This window comes from Sinocyclocheilus grahami, unplaced genomic scaffold, assembly GCF_001515645.1.
Source record: "Sinocyclocheilus grahami isolate Dianchi unplaced genomic scaffold, SAMN03320097.WGS_v1.1 scaffold95.1, whole genome shotgun sequence".
Taxonomy (NCBI): domain Eukaryota; kingdom Metazoa; phylum Chordata; class Actinopteri; order Cypriniformes; family Cyprinidae; genus Sinocyclocheilus; species Sinocyclocheilus grahami.
In genome coordinates this window covers 642,431-664,968 of record NW_015505274.1, presented here as the reverse complement: position 1 = coordinate 664,968, position 22,538 = coordinate 642,431, and the positions used below count along the sequence as shown (strand labels likewise).

At 36.1% G+C, this 22,538-nt stretch overlaps 1 protein-coding gene across 1 annotated transcript in view; it reads right to left on the bottom strand.

Annotated features, from left to right (window-relative positions):
- Positions 1-99: 99 nt before the first annotated feature.
- The window catches only part of LOC107587702 (retinoic acid receptor RXR-alpha-B-like), a 62,481-nt gene continuing 40,042 nt past the window's right edge, over positions 100-22,538 (bottom strand). The window contains exons 3-10 of the mRNA XM_016275586.1: positions 21,889-22,185; positions 15,213-15,392; positions 12,494-12,657; positions 7,269-7,398; positions 5,729-5,861; positions 3,002-3,093; positions 1,882-1,987; positions 100-1,100 (exon numbers count right to left, since the gene is read on the bottom strand). Coding sequence (XP_016131072.1) covers positions 953-1,100; positions 1,882-1,987; positions 3,002-3,093; positions 5,729-5,861; positions 7,269-7,398; positions 12,494-12,657; positions 15,213-15,392; positions 21,889-22,185 — 1,250 coding nt within the window. The 3' untranslated portion in view covers positions 100-952. The remainder of the gene's footprint in view (positions 1,101-1,881; positions 1,988-3,001; positions 3,094-5,728; positions 5,862-7,268; positions 7,399-12,493; positions 12,658-15,212; positions 15,393-21,888; positions 22,186-22,538) is intronic.

Here is a 22,538-nt window from a genome sequence, read left to right as displayed (position 1 = left end):
ATAGGGGACAGGCATGGCACTTCCCAAACCTTGCGATTCCCTGATGCCAGACTATCATCTGGATTCCTTTTACTTCTTGCATATTTTCAAATCACAAACACCCACTTGCCGGGAATTATCAGATGATATATATATAACATTATTGAAAATCTTTGGAAATACTTAATACATATTTACGCTGAATTTTAGATGCAAAGCATCATGAAAAATCTTCAGTATTTTTTACACAATTCTAACAATGAATCATTGTATTTTCATACAGCGTGAGTTCAGCCAGGAGTACACCTGCTTTTCATTCTTTTTAGACCATTCTGTTATTCATAGGCCCATTTATCTTCCAAAAAGAAAAGGAATTAAAGCCAAACTGCATGCAGTTTCTTCCTCATGAAGATGGACTTTCAGAATCCTGATGTATTACAATACCGCTTAAAAGAAGCAATTTCTAAGTGCCTGGGGGGGAAAATGTTACTGTGGTTCTGTTAACTACACAGTTTGAGCAAAAACTTCCAATGGCAGATACAGTGATGTGCTTTTTGAGGACAGCTGCATGCAGAAGTGCATCCGAGGTATTTTGTTCCCTCTCATGAAATCTGAATATTCACAGCAAAATGATTGTGAGTTCAGAGATGAAGCGGTTTGGCTCTGTACTCAAAAGAAAGCAGAGGTAGACCTCTGTAAGGCAGAAGAAATGAGAAACCAAAATCTCCATGAGACTTCCCAAACATGCATGCAAACCAGGAAAAAAACTCACTAAATCCATCCTGCGTGGTATTCCGTAATGGACCATTACACAGTATTTTGTGGATTGCACAATGTTTCTGATGAAACGCCAAGGTAGAATTACTCGGTCCTCTCCTGTGAGATCAGAGATGTGTCCTGTGGCCTCCTGTAGTGTTTTGTACATGAGTTGTACCCTCTGTCAGAGGGGCGGAGATGAAAAGAAATTATTCCCTTATGTCATTTGGTGTGGCGCTTCCAGCATTTCCATTAGGAAAGTGTCGATGGGCGTGTCTCCGATTAACTTGAAAAAGAAGAGATGTTCAAGACATTTCAGACCGATGGAGCGCAGGGCAGGCAGACGCAGTAACAGCTTGGCAAATCTGTCCGTGAAACAGTGGATGTCAATGTTTGGATGAGCACAGTGTAATACTTCAGCTGTTTTCTTATTTTAATTTTTTTTAATAGCATACCATTGAAAAAGTTTGGGGTCAGTAAGGTTTTTTTTTTTTTTTTTTTTGAAAAATTAATACTTTATTCAGCAAGGATGCATGAAATTGATCAAAAGTGACAGTAAACATTTATAATGTTACAGAATATTTCTGTTTCAAATAAAAAAACGTTCTTTTGAACTTTCTGCTAACAAAGGAATTTGTAAAAAGGTATCAAAGTTTCCATAAAATATTTTTTTGAGCCGCAAATTCACATATAAGAATGATTTCTGAAGAATCATGTAACACTGAAGACTGACGGCTGCTGAAAATTAAGCTTTGCAATACAAGAATAAATTATATTTTAAAATATGTTCAGTTATCTTAAATTGTAATAATATATCACAGTATTACTGTTTTCTCTGTATTTAGATAAAATAAATGCAGCTTTAATGAGCACTTTTTTTCAAAAAACAAACACTTCTGAACGGTAGTGTACAAGAGATTAAATAAAAAATGTATTTAAGTAAAATTGACTTTATATGTAAGAAAATGGATCGCAAATGTTGCTGACTTTAAATGAAAGTGAAAAATAGCTCATGTTCACTCTGAATCCAGTCCCTCTGTTAAATCGCTGTAGCATTCTTTTTGTTTTGTGCCATTACTTTCATTTTTATATACAAGCGAAAAAATGAAGCATACATAAATGTGAGAGATGTGTGTGTGTGTGTACCTCCCAGGCTGATCGGGGTATTTGTGTTTACAGTAGGCCTCTAGAGATGCATACACTCTTTCCCTTAAAGCCTCCACCTCTGATGGATTAGACAGTCCTTTTGAATCTAAGAGTTAACAAAAACCACAATTTATTGTGAACTACTCAAGATAAAGTGGTATTTACACACTCAGCTTTATGAATATGTTTCATAAGTATCTGTAGGTAAATCCTTATATACACACTTGGTCTGATACACAGCAACAATTACCAAAACAAACAAACAAACAAGGTAATGTTAAGGTGTCATTTTGGGCCACTTTATTTGATGCTACACTACAGTTCAAAAGTTTGGGGTCAGTAAAATGTAGATATATCATAAGAACCCTGAAAATCATATCATTGTTAATCATGGTTTACTGTTTTCAACATTAATATATTAAGAATTGTTTCTTGAGCACAAATTCAGCATAGACCATTTACAATATTACAGCCTTTAATGCATACTTGGTGAGCATAAAAGACTTTTCAAAAGCATTAATAAATCGACCCCCAAACCTTTGAACAGTAGTGTGCATTTGTGTGCTGTGTAAACATGTCTTGTGGTTGATGGGTTTTGCTAGTTTAATCAATAACTTCAAGGCTGAATCAATAACTTTAGGCTGTAGATAAAGCTATTTCAGAAATCCAAAATAAAGTGCATCGCTATCTAAGAATGTTCTTCACATACTGTACATCTAAAGAGAGGATGCTGGCCATACTATATTTGTCCACAGCATTGGATATTTATTTTATTTTAACTTTCTAGACTCATTATTTGACTCAACTATTTTTATTGTTTGGGGATGAACATAGAGGTCACCTGACAACAATGTTGTCACAACGTTGCATTACTTACTTTTTTATTTTTAGAAAAGTATGCAGTACCCAGTATATACTGCTTTCTATAAGCTTAGCTATATTAAGGTTTATAATCACAGGAATCTCATTTAGTCTTTCTGGCTTTATTCCAACACATTTTCTTTAGGAATTTGCCAAAACAAATAGCAAGGTAGGTTGATCAAACTGAAGTGGTATTTTAAACATACTTGTATAAGAGTGCTGTGTGCACATGTGTTTGTCTAAATATACATTACTGTACCTGGATTGAACAGAACAATGGCCCGCAAGCATCCAAGTTCAGTCTTGTCCATTTGCATGTCTCTCATCTTTGACACAAGCTCTGTCAGCACTCTGTAAAAAAAGGGACACAAATCTTTACGCTCACAGGCAGCACAGCCAGTCTGATTAATCGCAAATTCATTTACTCCAATGTACCCTTAAAAATGCTGGGAAATGTTCTGTAACTTATTAAACAGGCCCAGTGAATCATCACTCCACCTTATATATTTAGTTTTCATATCGCCATGAAAATCAAAGTCATTATGTCTTATAAGACACATTCATTTCTACTGCAGATGGACCGGGCAGCATATATTTCATTAGTGAGGACACCAGCATATCTCACGCTGCCAGTGAAACATTATCACAGCGCTACATAAAACTGCCATACGGCTTAATGTACAAATGTCATCAATCAAAAGTAAGACGTGGAGGGCACTTTCATGATGCAGCGTCTAACATCAATATAGAGGTTATTTTCAAAAATTAATGTGTGCATGACCTACGGCTGTCACAAATCTTCCACAGGGTGTGCCATGAGGACCCTGAAGGGTCTCTTAGAAGATCACAAGACCATATGCATAAACTGAATGGTGTCATTGAATTTAAAGGGATAGTTCACCCAAAATGAAAATTTGGTCATCATTTACTCACCCTCATGTCATTCCGAACCTATAAGACTTTTTACTTTTCCATGGAACACAAAAGGAGATGATTAGGAGAATGTTGTGGCTTCTCTTTTTCCATATTATTAAAGTGAATGGGGACTGGAGTTATCAAACTCCAAAAATGACAAAGAAGTAAAAGTGTCATAGAATTTGTTAATAACACTCATACGCTATAATTCGCGTCTTATGAAGTCCTATGATAGTTTTTTGTGTGGAAAAGGCAGAAAGTTACATTCAGTCTAATGGCACCATATTTGATTTGAGATTTTCAGTGATTATAGGCTTACATTTTGGACTGTCCCTCACACAAAACTATCATACGGCTTCAGATGATCTGGAATATAGAGTGCAACAACGCACACTTTTTCAAAGGTTCTTTTCCCATAAATTTTTCCCATATGGATTTTTAAAAAGTCTTTGTTAAAGAGTTAGAAGGCACGAACCAAACCAGCCAGCTAAGAGGTAAATCACAACATAACAAACGTTGATTCAAAGAAAAAACTAGGGATGCACCTATCGGTATCGGGCCCGATACTGGTCTCCTGTACTCGTACTCGTTAAAATGCCCCGATACCAACGCAGATACCACACAGCATGTGATAAGCACCATATTAAAACAAAGAAACACTGACAACAGAACAACAGACAGCAGAAAGGAGTTAAGGATGTCTACTACGAAGTATATGTATCCATTTATAGGGGCATTCACTATAAACATCTTTTATTTTCAACCTTTCTGGCGAAAGTGAAACTAACAGCCTATGTGAAATGCGCTAGGCTGTACTGTACTTGTCCCTCTCATTCTGCACCAGTACAAATATGTGCACGCGTTGCGCGTGTTTTGCTTGCTTGAGTGAGGTTTGCATGAACCTGGTTGACAGCATGCCCAGGAGACTACAGGCTGTCATTAAGGCTAAGGGTTGCCCGACAAAGTATTCATAGTTGTGTAAATAATACTGTCATACTAACAGTTGTCTGAATTATTTTTGGTTGATTGTAATCTATTACATTCCTTTCTATCAAAATTATCTAACATTATCAAGATGAATTTGTTCTGACACAGTTGAACTCTGAGTTCTTGTCATATTTTATTACCATTTTCTAAACAATAGCGAATAAACTGTGATAATGTGAGAAATGTTGAAGGTGTCTGAATAAATTTTGGTTTGAATATCTATTTGATAAATTAAGTTAACCAACTAACATTATACATACTCTTTTGGTTTCTGTACCCAATATTTAAAAAATGTACAAATGCAATAAAAATATCGGTATCGGTACTCGGTATTGGCAAGTACCAAAAATAAAAGTATCAGTATCGGGCGAGTACTGGAAAAAGTGGTATCCCTAGAAAAAACTTTTTGAAAAGCTGACAAAAGAACAAAGGTACAAGACTGTGTATTTAATGGCTTTAATGTGGGAAAGAAATACAATCCCATGAAGCATTGAGAATGACGTTCAAATTAAAAAAGGCAGATACATATAAAACTTTTGTTTCAAAAACTGTGTATAAAAATATTTCATGTTTATTGCAAAATATGCATAGGAAGATTGACTCTAATATGTAATTTGCAGTGCTTCATGAAGGAGGGCAGCTGCTAAAGAGCTCGTTGGCACGATTAGCTTGTTTCAGTTTTCTGATTGCTGGATTTCTCTACAAAATCATGGGAAATGTATAGTTTTACAATGGGAATTCTGCTGTTAAACACGATTATTTAAAAGATATTTTGAAATAAAACCAGCTAATGGCTTCAAGAAAAGCATATGTTATCAATTAACAATCTCATAGCTCACATACAGTCTGTCTTTAACAGTTTATAAGTTATCGTTAAAAATCAGTTCGCCTAGGAAGAAAATGAATGGGATTTTTACTTCAGATTTTTACTTAGGCGCATAAGCCATATACTTTTTTTTTCTTTGTCATTTGTAACATTGACAGTCCCTCTGCCCATTTACTCTCATTATAGTAAAAAGAACAGCCAAGACATTCTTCAGAAATTGTACAGGCTTTTTCTCTGAAACCCTGGACGTTTACTAACCTGTCAAAGATGGCTCCAACACCGGCAGTATGTGCGCTGTTTCTGTGGACGTGAAGGCCTGTTGCTAATAATATCCCATCTTTCACAGCTATGGAACGATGCGAAAAAGAGGCGATCAGGAGTTCATTCCACCCTAGCAACAGAGGACAGGAGCACAAAAGCACAATAATAACCAAACAAACAAAGATAACAGGAAAGAGAGCAACACAGCTATTTCTATTTCTATGTGGTGGCCTTGTCTGTTGTACGTGTTTACTCTTATAGCTCAATATCAACTTAAAGGGTTAGTTCACCCAAAAATGAAAATTCTGTCATTAATTACTCACCCTCATGTTGTTCTAAACCTGTAAGACCTCCGTTCATCTTCGGAACACAAATTAAGATAATTTTGATTAATTCTGAGAGCTCTCTGACCCTTCCATAGACAGCAATGTAATTACCAAGATCAAGGTCCAGAAACGTAGCAAGGAGATTGGTAAAATAATCCATGTGACATCAGGGGTTCAACCGTAATATTACGAAGCTACAAGAATACGTTTTGTTTGCAAACAGCGTATGCTATTCTGTGTCAGCTGCATCACGTGGATACGTTATTTTCATTCAAATCAAAGCGTAAACAACGTATAAAAAGTATCCGCGTGACGCAGCTGACACAGAATAGCATAAGCTGTTTACGTTCAGTGGATACTCTCCAAAATGGCACCAGGGTGACGTGGAGGAGACAAATTGCTGAATAAAGTCGTTATTTTTGTTTTCTTTGCGTACAAAAAGTATTCTCGTAGCTTCGTAAAATTACGGTTGAACCCATGATGTCACATGGATTATTTTACCGATCTCCTTGCTACGTTTCTGGACCTTGATCGTGGTAATTACACTGCTGTCTATGGGAGGGTCAGAGAGCTCTCAGAATTCATCAAAAATACCTTAATTTTTGTTCCGAAGATGAACGGAGGTCTTACGGGTTTAGAACGACATGAGGGTGAGTAATTAATGACAGAATTTTCCTTTTTGGGTAAACTATCCCTTTAAGTTGCATGTTCTTAAACGATATTGAGTTTTAATGAGGACATTCTACGTTTTTTAATACATTGTCAGAGTTTCACACAGTTCGATCCCATTTCTGAGGCTCTGAATAAAACACACTAAATAGAGTTTTACTGTCCTCAGGCAACCTACAGCCCAATGAAATAAATGCAACATGTGAGCGGCGAGAACAATCCAGCCTCTTATTCTCCCTCTGTCTATATTGAAGCCATCATCCTTAACAGAATAAGGACTCTCACTCCAAGATGAGATGGAATTCCTTCTTTAATCGATGCTGTGGCCCGAGGCTGGATCAAATGTATCTCTGAATCAAAACAAAATGCTTCTGGAATAGACTGTAATGTCACATAACTGTAAACATACTCAATTCATTAGCTGATGCTGTTTTCAGATGTAACTCCATAGCTGGAAGACTAAATATACAGCACACAGGTCATGTCAGGTCAATGTCTGCAGGACTCAAACAAAAGCGGTTTACGTTTATTTACTAACGCACCTGCTCGCAGGAGGATGACTTGATCGTCCAGTGGGAGATCAGAAAAGTGAGGTATCTGCTTGGCCCACTCCACTAAGGTAAAGAGCTGCTTGTCAGCTGCTTGGCAGATGTTTGTTACAGGGTCATTAGGCTGGATAGAGAGAAAGAGAGAGAGAGAGAGAGAGAGAGAAAGGTGAACTCTATGGCAGTATAGCTTACTTGGATACACACAGAAAGAAAAAAACACAAATGAGTTCTCTTTTGTCAGAGAGTAATCTTGTAGCTTCAGAAAGGATCTTGGCAATGTCTCAAAGGGCCAAGATACCAGCATATGCAGGAAAAACTCATTTTCAAAACATTTCTCATCAAATTAGACTAAATGATGCTATCCATATTAATTTCATTCATAGCTCTATACATGCATCTTCATTTCTATTTAAATTTCTCCTTTGAAATTTTAGGAGAAACTTCTTAGACAAAGGTGATACTTAATGTTTTACTGTACACAATATTCGAAATAAATTAAAAGTAATTGTTTGTAATTTAATAATTAGTAATGGATTGAGTCTTATCTCTCAAATATGTCCTTCAAGATATCTTGGAGAGGTGAGGTGTCCAAGTCACAACATCTAACTACTGGGGTACCTCAGGGCTCAGTTCTTGGACCACTTCTCTTCTCTGTCTACCTGGCATCACTAAGTTCTGTCATTCGGAAACATGGCTTTTCATATCACTGCTATGCTGATGGCGCTCAACTCTACCTCTCATTCCATCCTGATGATCCGACGATAGCTGATCGCATCTCAGCTTGTCCAACAGACATTTCTTTCTGGATGGAGGACCATCACCTTCAACTCAACCTTGCCAAGACAGAACTGCTTGTGGTTCCATCAAACCCCTCGTTTCATCACAATTTCACCATCCAGTTAGGCACATCAACCATAACTCCTTCAAAAAACAGCCAGAAACCTTGGAGTGATCAGCTGACTTTCTCAGACCACATTGCTAAAGTTGCCTGGTTCTGCAGATTTGCTTTATTCAACATCAAGAAGATCAGGCCCTTTCTTTCGGAACATGCTTCACAACACCTTGTTCAAGCTCTTGTTCTGTCCAGGCTGGACTATTGCAATGCTCTCTTGGCAGGTCTTCCAGCCAGTTCTATCAAACCTTTACAATTAATCCAGAACGCGGCAGCAAGATTCATTTTTAACGAGCCGAAAAGAATGCATGTCACACCTCTGTTTATCAATTTGCACTGGCTACCATAGGTGCTCGCATAAAATTCAAGGCATTAATGTTTGCCTACAAAACCACCACTGGCTCTGCACCCCTTTACCTAAATTCATTACTTCAGACTTATGTGCCCTATAGAAGCTTGCATTCTGCAAGTGAATGTCACTTTATTGTGCCATTCCAAAGAGGCACAAAATCACTTTCATGGACTTTTAAATTAAATGTTCCCTCCTGGTGTAATGACCTGCCCAACTCAATCCGAGCAACCACCTTCAAGAATCGGCTAAAAACACATCTCTTCCATCTTTATTTGACCCTCTAACTCTAGCACTGTCTATTCTAATTCTATTCTTTATATAAAAAAATTAATAAAAAACTTGCCCCTTTTAGACTTGCACTCTATTTACTAGCTGCTTGTTTTCTTTAAAAAAAATAAAACTAACACTTGCTTCTCTAATAATTTTGTATTCTATCTATTTGTTTTCTTTTTATTTATTATACAATTAACAAAAGCAAATAAAGAGACAAAAGGCCTCTAACACTAGCTTGCTCTATTCTTTTTCTATTCTATCTGTTTTCTTTTTATTTATTATATGATTAAAAAATGCTATGTGTACTGCATTAAGCTAACTGAGACTTGTTATAGCACTTGCATATCATTGCTCTTTTGCTGATTGCTTCCACTGTCCTCATTTGTAAGTCACTTTGGATAAAAGTGTCTGCTAAATGTCTAAATGTAATGTAAATGTAATTTTCAGTCAAATGTAACAACTTGTGTGGATGGGCAAGATATTGTATGGGTTAACACTATATTGGCATTTATATACTACTGTTCAAAAGTTTGGGATCAGAAAGGTGTTTTTTTCTTTTTTATTTAATTAATACTTTCATTCTACAAGGATGCATTAAATTGACTTTGACACAACTTTGACATCACAGGAACAAAATTCATATAAAAAGTTATTTTGAATTGTAACAATATTTCACAATATTAATTTTTTTTTTACTGTTTTTTAATCAAATAAATGCAGCCTTGATTATCATAAGAGACTTATTTAAAAAAACCTTTAAAAAAATCTTAACCACAGACTTTTGAAAATAGTGTATTTCTACATAAATATATGCTTTTGGACATATAAAACGTTTAATGAGAGCACAATAACAGACAGTGCTGGAATAAGGACAAAATGTATTTGCAAACTCTGGTTTTGAGTTGTATTATTGATTTCACTGTGTGACATGTTACTTTATGTTATTTGCATTCAGCATAGATATCACCAAGAGAAACTCAGCTGTCAAACTCAATGATGTGAATGGAAAATGAACAGATATCTTGTGGGAAGTCTTGTGGAAATCATTCCTGTCATTTGCCCCCAGTGGAATATTTTTATTTTCAGTTTAACTCCTGCTCTCTAAAAGCCTTTCCTTCTGCTCAAGTAATCCAAACTCTCCAGCCCAGACTCAATCAGAACAAGCACTCATGAACCAGCAGCCTGGCATGTCAGAGCACTCTGTGCGTGTTCTGCTGTTGTCATGGAGCAAATTCTGTCCCAGTAGGATCCCGAAATCACATCATCATCATCCACCCAGAGTGAAAGGCTCTTTCGTTTTAGTGGTAACATACCCTTGTGAAAAAGTAGACTTTATCACTCTTTTGCAAAGAGCATGTATAACAGAAATAATATATTTCAAAACAATATAATTAAGTGTGAAACGCATGTAATGCTTTTGGACACTTAAGTGCTTGCTAATTGCAATTAAATGAACATTTATTATAGTTCAAATTTATATTAAATTTCATCATCATCCACCCAGAGTGAAAGGCTCTTTCGTTTTAGTGGTAACATACCCTTGTGAAAAAGTAGACTTTATCACTCTTTTGCAAAGAGCATGTATAACAGAAATAATATATTTCAAAACAATATAATTAAGTGTGAAACGCATGTAATGCTTTTTGGACACTTAAGTGCTTGCTAATTGCAATTAAATGAACATTTATTATAGTTCAAATTTATATTAAATGCAATCGCTGAAATTTTGAGCGCTTTTTTGACTCACTTAGGAAGGAGTTACATCTACATGTAATTTCAAAATTACTTATTGTGGTAACACTTTAGAATACTGTTCCATCATTAATGAATAACTACACAAGAACACATATGTAACACAATATTAGCACTCTAGTAACTAAAAAGTAAGTAATAGTGCTTAACATAATGTGGTATTTCACTATTAGTTAATCAGGAACTGCTTTTTTTCCATACCTCCCCAAGAACCACTAAGAACTACTGTAAACTGGTTCATAATTAAAATGAATAGAATAATGCATAATATATAATCAATTCTAAAGTGAAGGTTATGGTAACCCACTAGTGAGTCAAGTATTACCAAATTCTTCAGAAGGAATTACTTATTATTTGGATCAGTATTCTAAAGTGAATAACATGATAACTCTATAGTAATTACTGAAATCATTGTAAGCTTTTGAGGTTTTTTAAGATTCTGGATAGTAATTCCTTTTGCTAGATTTGGTAACACTTGAGTCATTACAAGTGGTTTACCGAGATCTTCACTTTGGAATACTGATCCAAATCATTAGTAATTCCTTTAGAAGGATGTAGTAACACTTGAGTCATTACTATCAAAGACCTTACTCAAAAGTTATCATGCTTTTCACTTTAGAATACTGATCCAAATAATTAGTAGTTCCTTTAGAAGGATTTGGTAATACTTGAGTCATTACTAGTGGGTTACCATGATCTTCACTTTAGAATTAATTATACATTATGCATAATTCACATTAATTATGAACCTTTATAGTAGCTCTTAGTAGTTCTCCGGGATATATGAAAAAAAAAAGTAGTTACTGATTAGCTAATAGTGAACTACCAATTTCAACTGAGCACTATTACTTACTAAATTATTAATCAGTTTCTTGTTAGTTAATAATAGTTACTAGAATGTTATTAGTGCATTAGTTATTTGTTCCTGTGTAGTTATTCATTAACAACAGAACAGTATTTTAAAGTGTTACCCTTGTTGTCTTTGAAATTAATAATTATTAAGTACATCTAAAATATACTAACCTAACATTCTTCAAAATATCTTTATTTGTGTTCAGCAGAAGGAAGAAAGTCATACAGGTTTGGAATGACACGAGAGTGAGTAAATGATGACAGATTTGGTATTTTTGAGTGAACTATCCCTTTAAGCACACTTTTTAAAAATCAAGTGTATCTACTGAAATATCATAACAATCTGGCTTAAAAGTCTCATAATCTACACAGCTTTCAGTTCAGATCATCATGTCTTAACAGTTTTCCAATCAACCCAAGAGGAACTCAAATTCATTAGAGTCCTATTTATGTGAGAGGACCTTCCCCAGGGCTCAAGGACAAACACACAAACAGCCATTAAAAAACAACTTTGGGGGAAACAAACAATCTGAAAATACAAAGTAGGGAAGACAAAGCATATGTCTCTTTCTCCCTGACCTCTACCTGATTTAGAGCTTACAGCTGCACAAAACAGAGGACAAATAAGCACAAGGCATAAATATACACACAGCACTAGCCTCCGTGTATCTAACTGACATGGTTAATGGCTAAAGCTCTTATCTAGTGACATGACAATGTGCTTCTTCTGCAGTATGTGTCCTCTCGAGGGGTCTGTATGAAGGCCTTCAATGCCAAAGCGCATCGCTATGTAGCCGAATCCATCCGCTGGGAGTGGGCTCGTAAAAATAGCCCTTCTTATTCACAAACAGAAATACTTGAATCTGCATCAGACTCTTTCTTGGACAGCTGCGAAACTCTTAAAACTGTCTTTTTGTATATCTGCAGGCAGGTTGGAACCTTTCTTTAGTCTTGACATTCAGAAAATGATCAAGCCCGGCCCGTTCACTGAGGAGCAATTGTGAAGTGTAACTTTGAAACGGCACATTTCAGATGAGCCAAATGTTCTCCATAAGTTGAATGTCACTGAGTGTGAATTAGAGGGAGAGATTGGCTTACAGAATTGGCAGGCACACTCAGGTTGGCCTCCACGTAGGTCTCCGTCTTTGGTTCCACTGCCAGTTCGGCTTCCAGAATCTTCTCCACGGGCATGTCTTCGTTGGCACAGCTGCCGAACTCACCCTCACTCTGCTCCTTCGCCCGCTGCCGCTCCTCCTGAACGGCTGCACACATGCAGGAACAAAATTAGAACGGCTCGCATGTGTGACATGTACAGTTACATGCACAAACAAAACCGTGACCTTGTGCTCAACACACAGCTGCTTTTGGTTTGCTCTTAATCTACACGATTCCACAAAAACAGCTGAGGCTGTTTTTCATCGAGCTGCATATGCATCCAGACCATTATTCACCAACTTCAGAGGGCTGAAAGTTGAGGAGGTCAGCCTACGTTTTGTAGCGACGTTAGTAGTAATATGCATTCGGCTCTTTAAAATATGTATATTTTATTTGGTTATGATCCAGTGCAAACACGATTCTGTGCTTCTATCCAGTCTATGGACAAAGTTATGGGCCATAAAACCGTCCCTCGGTCAAATGATTGGTTATGCAGGTTGACAATGTATTGGTGTGTGTGTGTGTACATGAATTTGCGCAAGTTGTGTACAGAGCATAGACTGTATGCATTTTTGGAGCCAGGTCTAAACCACACAGTCGGTCTACTATGGTCTGGACCTGGTGGAAATGAGCCCTGTTTGCCTCGCCGTCAGGCTGTGGAACATTTCAGCTTTCCCTTCTGTCTGTAAAAGCCCTGTTTTATGACTCTCTTTCTGTTCGACAGAAACCGCTAGCAGATCATGAGGGGAATTCTTGAGTGGGAGCCGTGGAGGTCAGCTGAAGGATAAAGCTTTACTCCAGGAGTCACTGAGAGGTGAGGAGAGAGGCACAAGGAAATTATTTTAGCTTTATTGTCCTCAGAAACAGAAAGACAGAGAGAGTGACTCGTGGGGGAGAAGTGTGTCAGGTTACCTCTCTCTCAGAGGTCTCAGTATAGAGGGTCCAGCTTTGTGCTATAGACCACTTTAATAGCTTGAAAAATAGACCTAACATAATTATATCAGGTTTATTCTTCATGACTTTTTCTACTCTTTTGAGAACAGATTATAAACTAAATTGATAGGATGATGTGTCTCCATGAAAAATGTCACAATAATGCAACTTATGTCAGATACTGTATAAAACAATGAATAAATGCAAACAATTTCCACATGCTAAACTTGTTTTACTGGTGTACACTGTAATGGTAAACAGCTGCTGGTTGTTTACTCTGATTTCTTTTATTAGACTTTTATACAATGTGTTTTTTTGCAGCGCCCTGGACAGAAACAATATTACTAGAATGAATATTAGCCATATTTCTGAAATGTGCATGCCCACTTTGTGGTTAAACGAAAGAATAAAGCTTCAATATTTTCTGGCTACTGGGTTTTAACTGGGTCAGAAGAACATACTAAAAGTGTTTGAAGGGACAGTTATTACTATTTTCACACATGCATTATTGACACAAAATTTCTTGTTGTGTTGTGTTCCTCATAGGGTGACCATACATGCTCCTTTTTGCCTTAAATATCCAGGTTTTGGCTTTGTTTGCGCTGCGCAGACCGATCGGTGTATGACATCAAAGTACTGTGAGAGCTATAGAGAGCAGACGGCTTGATCCTACCTTCTTACGCGCCATGATTATTCGATTAAGTACAATGCCTGCATGCTATTGGTCAAACTACTTTTTGACCATTACCTTCAGCAAGTATGAAAACAGGAAAACAATGCCAAAACCTGGATATTTTTTACGGAATATAGAAATCCTGGCCAGTACGTGTCCGGGAAAAAGAGCACGTATTGTCACCCTACACTCTAAAAAATTTACACTAAACTTCAAAACAACCCAACCGCTGGGTCAAAACAACCCAATAGCTGGGCTTGTCCCTTTTTAACCCAGCGCTGGGTTATATTTAATCCAGCATTTTTTAGAGTGTAATTCCACATTTGTATGCTTTGCTTTGTCTGCTAAATAATTAAATGTAAACGTCATCATTTCATCATATTTAGTAACATTTAGTGACATTTGCATAATTAATAAATACATAGATTCTAATTTCTATTAATTACAAATAAAAAAATAAATAGTTTACATGCTTCCCAGCTACTGGAATATTCTCATATGTAATATTCTGAATATATTCTCAATCAATTAAGACATGGACATTCCTTTCCCAGTATTCTCTGGTGGAAATAGTGAAATGGAATTTAATGAAATTACTTTTAGATGATTCTAGACTTAAAATGTGTAATTTAATCAACACATTAATCAGTCTCTTTCATTTTCTTGACAACAGCACACAGGAGTGCAATGAACTGCAAATGGTAGGTCTTTAGCGCTTTCAACCATCTGTACTGTGAATTGATTCATGTTTATTTCTTTTAAAGTCTTTCAAAAGATTCTGTTGCCTCCAAAAATGTGTTACTTTTCAAAACTGCCTGTGTCTCATAGCATTCACGATTATTTTCATTTGGACATAAGCAGATAAAAATGAACATTAGATATTCAGAATAAGATGATTTCAAGAAACTGGAATACTTGCTCTATTTGGTTATTCCGGTCAGGTTAAGGTCAGTTTATGACCAATCCATAATCAGAATAAGACCAAATTCTGATATTATTTGGAAGTGTCATGTGCATGTAAATGTGCTCAATCACTAAAAGAAAAAAGCAACGCACCTTCTCTCTTCATTCCCATGGCTAAGCACTTCTGATAACGGCAGTACTGGCAGCGGTTGCGTTGGCGTTTGTCAATTAAACAGTCCTTGTTGTCTCGGCAAGTGTACGTCAAATCCTTTCTCACCGTTCTCTTGAAGAAGCCCTTACAGCCCTCACAGCTGTACACCCCATAGTGTTTACCTGCCAGCAAACACATGCTTTAGTATTCCTCCCAGCAGGGTTATCTTTAATTGGCATTTAATATCAATAATTCACATCTGTTTTTGTCACACACTACTCTGAAAGACAGAATATATAGACCAATTTCATGACAGCAGTTTAACAAGTACAATAAAGTATATTATTAAACAGCTCTCTGGAATACTTGATTCTGATTGGTCAGTTTGAGCATTCCGTGGTTATACAATGTTGCATAATGTCTATTAAACTGTATATGTTGTTCCTGGCATCTAACCATGCTAGTTTCTTATATAAGTCAGTGCATGGGTCTTTCTTCTCAAAATAATAAATACTATTTTCAATCAAATTAATATTTTGTGTGCATTTGATATTCATTTGTAAGTAGATGGTAAATATCATAAATATTTCTTATTATTTATTTATATACATTTAATATAAATGTGCTGCTTATAGGTTAATGTGATAATTTAGCTATTTTGTTCTGTAGTAACGGACACAAATTACGTAATGTATTATAATTTTTTTTTTTAATCATCTAGGTATGTGTGTTCAAATCCCTACATTCATGCACTCCAGGATCAGTAATCATGAACCATCCCTAAAAATACACACAAAAAAAGCTACCAGCCAGATAAAACATGAAAAATTTACACAAATAAAAAGTACAGCACGGTTCTAACAACACCAAGGTTATGGGGTTGATTGCCAAGAACTGCATGAATATACAGATTGGATCATAAGTTTGGATAAAAGCATCTGTCAAATGTGTAAATGTAGGAATTGTGTGCCACACAATTATTATGTTTAAATTGAGGTGAAACCAGTGGAACTCCTCACATGGTGGCTACGGCAAAATAAGATAGAACCAATAAACAAAGTAGAGCAAAAAACATGAGACAAAAACTACAAAAACAAAACAAGAAGTAAACAAAACAAAACAAATTCTTAGCTTGTAAATGATTTAGTAAGATTTTTTTTTTCTCAGTGAACTGAACGTCACAGAAAAGATTGCATGAAAAATAGCAGCTTTGACATTTTTATAATAACTCCCTTTTGTGTTATGTGAAAAATGTGGGCATGATGCTTTTGGTAGAAATAATTAGGTAGCAAGATTTTCCATACAAGACATGCCAAATCAGGCTGGGAAAATACACTCTCTTATAGTCCTGTGGAAAGAGTGAATGACATTTTCATAACCATGAGAACCATCTATGATGTCCAAATGAAAATAAGCATGTCCAGAGAGTGGGGAAGGACATAATAAACAGGGAGAAAATAAGTTTTATTGCATCTTGCACTGTAGAGCCCACAGGAGCTGTTACAAGGCAGATCACATGTGATCATCTCATGCCTGCTGCTTTGAGTGTAGAGCTTTTAGAATAGTTAAATCTGTCCTTGAATTGGTGTTGCTGCATTGCACAGTCATGAGATGCTCTGCACATCAGTCTCTGACATAAACATCCTTAAAATATCATCTGTGCTCTGAATTATGCAACAAACCTTTCTCTGATGAATTATTATTTCTTAAGTAATTATGGGGGATTTAACACAAATGCCTTGGAGGTGACATAAAAAAAACTGTAATACAACTTTGTTTATCATATTTATATTTTAGGTAGGATTTTAAGCAAAAGATTTTACATTTCTCTAAGAAAATGTGTGTGAAAATGTGAGCCTTTTTTTTGTTGAAACCTTGAACCTTAAGTATGAAATTCATACTTTTACTCAGCAAGGATGCACTGAATTGACCCAAAATGTAAGTAAAGAAATGTGTCATGTTACAAAATAATTCTATTTCAAATAAATGCAGTTCCTTTGAACTTTCTACTCTTTTTAATTCTGACAAAATCCTGTATCGGTTTAAACCAAAATAATAAGCAGCACAATTGTTTTCAACACTGATAATTAGGGCTGCTCGATTATGGCAAAAATCATAATCACGGTCATTATTTTGGTCAATATTGTAATCACGGTTATTTAACACGATTATGAAGGGGCCATATGACCAAAACATTATATGAGTGATTTATTTAAAGATAGTGATAACATAGCAAATATATATTTCCTGTAAATAAGGTTGCTATGACGTCTACATTGTAGAGACCAGCGGAATTTCAAACAAACAAACAAACAAAAAGTCCTCAAAATTATTGAAAATTATTAAACTGTCAGTAATAAAAAAGCAAAGGACAAATACAATAGAATAAAAAGATACAAATGAAACAAACTGTGCTTTATTGTTTTTTTTATGCAAGTCTCAAGCAGTTTACAGCCTACTACAGAAATGAATAATCAAATGTAAAATAAAACAGCATAGTCTTCACTGTTAGAATTAAAAATTTTTATTTCTTATTAAAGCTACAAAAGTCCTTCACGCAAGAGCAGTGTGTGATTTTGAATTTGTCTTTTGTTGTTTGATTAGGCTAATATACAGGTGCATCTCAATAAATTAGAATGTTGTGGAAAAGTTCATTTATTTCAGTAATTCAACTCAAATTGTGAATTTTTTTTATCGGTCTTATGAAGCATTCTAATTTGTTGAGATAGTGAATTGGTGGGTTTTTGTTAAATGTGAGCCAAAATCATCACAATTGAAAGAACCAAAGACTTAAACTACTTCAGTCTGTGTGCATTGCATTTATTTAATACACGAGTTTCACAATTTGAGTTGAATTACTGAAATAAATGAACTTTTCCACGACATTCTAATTTATTGAGATGCACCTGTAAAGCAGAGTCGCAGCAGGAAAATAGCCCGCTGTCACTTTAAGAGCCGCACGGATCCAATTTACCGTTACACGCGTATTTTCATTCTCAACTCTTTAGGTTCATTTATTACATGACCGACGAAGGTATACATGAATAATCACTCAGTGTCGCATTGTGACACATTTTTTGCGTGTATTTGACCGTTTAGGCGCGCACCTTGAGCTAAAAGATGACTTTACATGTCCGTGTTCTGCTCCGTCTCTGAGCGCATATACCTTCCTGAGGAGCAGCGCAAGTTCTCTTTCACGCTTTTAAAAACACGAATAAATATACTTCTATAAATCAAGCACGTCCCATTTGGCAAAAGTCACGTTACATGAGTTTTCTGATTTGCACGTGAACTTGGGCTAGCGCTGGAAAAGGGGGCGGAATGGGCCGCAATAATGGTTTTATCTCGATTATTGTATTTTCATAATCGTTGGAGGTCGAAATCGAAACTTTTTTTCGATTATTTGCACAGCCCTACTGATAATAATAAGAAACGTTGCTTGAGCAGCAAATACGAATATTAGAAGGATTTCTGAAGGATCATGTGACACTGAAGACTGGAGTAATGATGCTGAAAACTCAGCTTTGCCATCACAGAAATAAATTACATTTTGAAATATATATTACATTATAGTTATTTTAAACTGTAATAATATTTCACAATATTACTGTTTAACTAATATATTTGATCAAATAAATGCAGCCTTGCACTGTGAACATATGAGACATTTAATAAATCTTACTGAGCACAAACATTTGTTTTAAAATATTAAAATAGAAAGTTGATGCTTAAAAAAAATAGTATCAAATAAATTCAGCATTGCCACTGGTGAAAATGAGGATCTAAAAATTTTTTTTCAATCGTACTGATCCCAAACTTTTGAACAGTAGTGTACATGGACAAAAGTAGAGGCTAACTGGTCATTTGTGTGTCTGTCTGTGTGTATGAGGAGAAAGAACTGGCTGCGTGTTAAAAGAGTTTCATTCTGACACACACCACATGGCTAAGCTGCAGATTTTAACAAGCCAGCTCATTTCCCGTGCGATTGGGCCCTGACCAGGCCCCAACCGGGCCTCTTCTGAACCCATTTAGCATGTCAATAAAAAGCAGAAAGCCCATGTGGCACACTAAGGCCGTGTTTGACACCATGCGGTCAGAGATCAAGCACTCTGACGGGGCTAATGAGGATGAATGGGGGCCAGGGCACCTCCAAGACGCCTCTCCTTAAGCCCATACGCCATTACTTAAGGCAACACCATTAATGCGAAACTCACCCCTATCCATTTAGAAGCCAAATTAAAGCTGTCTGACATGAGACCTAGGTGGTGGAAAGAAAAAAATTAAGTCCACTGTGTTTATGCCAACCCAAACTTATTTTTAATGGGAACTTGTTTCCATTTCGGGGTACAACAGTAATGACTGAACACTTTATACTGGTAGTGGGAGGGAGGTGATATGAGGAAAAAAGAAATTCAGACAAAAACCCTTCACAATAACGTGTTCATAATGAATGTAGCGTGTGGTTTATCTTAAACTGTATTGCAGGGATTTTAGTTCTCATTTACCATCTGGTGTCTGATAAAACCCCACGGTCTTCAAATTAATTTACAAAAGGTTGTTTTTTGATATGACTTGAGTTACACTAAATGGTTTTTACTGATTCTCAAATGACTCTGGCAGGCTCTCAGCGATTTCACTGTGCCAAAGTTTGACTCAAATCCATCTTGCTTATCTCTACAGATTTAAAGTTATACGTTAATGGTTAAATTTGTAATTCAAACACACTCATACCAAGTGTTTCCAAGAATCCAGTGCATTTGATCAATCGATTATATTATCGTTGCTTTAAAACATGCCATGATGTTCCTCACTTTACACTGCCACAATATTGTCATCAAATGACAACTGGCTCAGTGGTAGAGCATTGCGTTAGCAGCGCAAAGGTCGTGGATTCAATTCCCAGGGAACACACATACTGATAACAAATATGTAGCCTGAATGCGCTGTAAGTTGCTTTGGATAAAAGCATCTGCTAAATGCATAAATTTAATTTAACCTAAAAGATAATCAACAAAAAATATGTTGTGATGACATATTCTAACAAAACATCTGTTTCGTTGACTTTCTGTTGTATTTTTTTCTTAAATAATTTCTTTCCTACAATCACTTACTTTTAATGATATGTTTCATGCTTAAAATGAGATTTAACTGAAAACTGCTTTAGTTACTGAGAGCTTGTGAAGATTTGTAATACAACCACCAGGGTTGGTGGTAAAATATTAAAAAGTCAGGAGTTTTAAGCAAATGCATAGTTTTATTTAATGTTGCTTATATTGAATATATTATATGTGTCACTGATTTACTCTTCTGCGTGAAAATGAAAATTCTCATGATTCAATGTCATTTTATTTTAGGGTTCACAATATATACCCTTGACAACACCAATCAATACACCAACTCATAAAGTGAACATTTAAATGTAATCATCTTTATGCGCATATTCTTACTAAAATCCAGCATCAAGTTAATTCTAAACTAGTAAGAAATAACACAGATGTAGCTATTTGTCACAAAGAACAAGATCAGAAAGAGTTCCACCTGCATTCACTCTAATAATTGTTCATTTTATACTGAAGCGTACACAATAAATAACACGTTATACTCTAAATACTTGCGCACAAGTTCCTACTTTAAGTGTTTATCTTTTTATTTATAATCTATGTACCCTAGAAAAGTTAAAAATAAATAATAAAAACAAACAAACAAAAACCTTGAGCCATATATACTTAAATATAAAAGATTAAACCAAGCTAGTTTCCTATAAACCAAACTAATACAAGAGTGGAATTACATCACTTGGAATATTTCTAATGTAATATTTCTTGTATGATGTCTCATAAAACCTAGCTCATATTGAGAGGAATTTAACAGAAATCCAATAACACCACAACATTTTACAAGTAGCTGCATTTTCCACCAACGAAACGCTGCTTCAGCAGAGTCTTTTAAGCTATGTGTTATTAAATAAAACCCAGTCATAAAGCCGATAGCACTGATGCTGAATTGATTCGATTTTCTGTGAATAAGCAGAAGCCTCAGCATGCGAAAAAAAGCTCATTTGAGGTGATTTTTCAAAACACCACTAAACTCTGATTGCTAAAATTAATGAGGTTAACACTGTGCGTGCATGTGCCTGCCATATGGAAAATGCAATGAAACTATTTATGCATTTCGAAAGACCTCGAATGTCCAAACTTTATAATTACTAGCATTTTTCACAGCTGAGAAATTTTTAGCAGAGCTTTTTGAGCTCTGAGTTATGCAGACAGCCTTCACCACTGTTTCCAAATCAGTTACATTTGCTATGAACAAGCTGATAATCATGTCTCATTGTAACAGCAAAAGCCCATTAAAAGCAATTTTTCAAATCCATACTAAATGGTCTTACTGATTAAATAATGAAGGTAATGATTCGAATAAATGTTTGTGTCCCTCTGTGTGATTTTGTGCATCATGTACTCATGCAATCAAACCCATTTGAGCAATCAGACTCTTTCAAATAGATCTTTAATTTCCAACAGAGTTCAGGTCAAGTTTAGCCAATTCAGCAGGAAAATTCAGTTCAAGTTCAGCCTGAGCACACATTGAAAAAAATATTGATTAGCTGCAAGCCTCTGAAAGAATCTGCAATAGCACTCAGTGCTGCTGCCCACAGCAATTCATGCTGAAGTTGTTAAATAAGTCCACAGTAAATGCAGTGCTGTCTTACCTGTGGGCTCAGGCTGGGTCTGAAGGTCATGCTGGTGGAGGACGGGCCGCTCATGGAAGGATGGCCCATGGGCGTGCTGATGACGGGGAACGGCGAGGGCAGGCCGTTGATGGGCGAGCTGAGGGTGCTGATGGGCGAGCGCAGCTGACCCGGGCTGGAGCTCATGGCGGACTGGCCGAGCAGGGGCGGGTGGAGAGGATGGTTACTGATGCCTCGGTGACCCGTGGAGGAGCTCAGAGGAGACAACGAGAGCTGACCGGAGAAGTCTGCAGGACGGCGAAAGAGGAAAAAAGAGTCAACCCACATAGGAAATTTCAGGAATATTTTGCTTTGTGAGGTAAACAATGGCACTGTGTTTTTGTTCAGTGTTTTTAAAGAGCCGCTGAATAGATGAATAATGTGTGAACATAATGAACAAATACCTGTTCATTTTAAAAGCTCTTATCATGAATGGCCAAATTTTCCTTAAACTTTTGAAATAAAGGAGTACATTGTAAACATTTCTTCCACTCTAGTTCAAAAAGACCACATATTGAAACTAAACTGCAAAAATGGTTTGTTCTTAAACTGTGTAGCAAGAAAAACGGTTTAATTTAAGACAAATAACATATTTAAATGA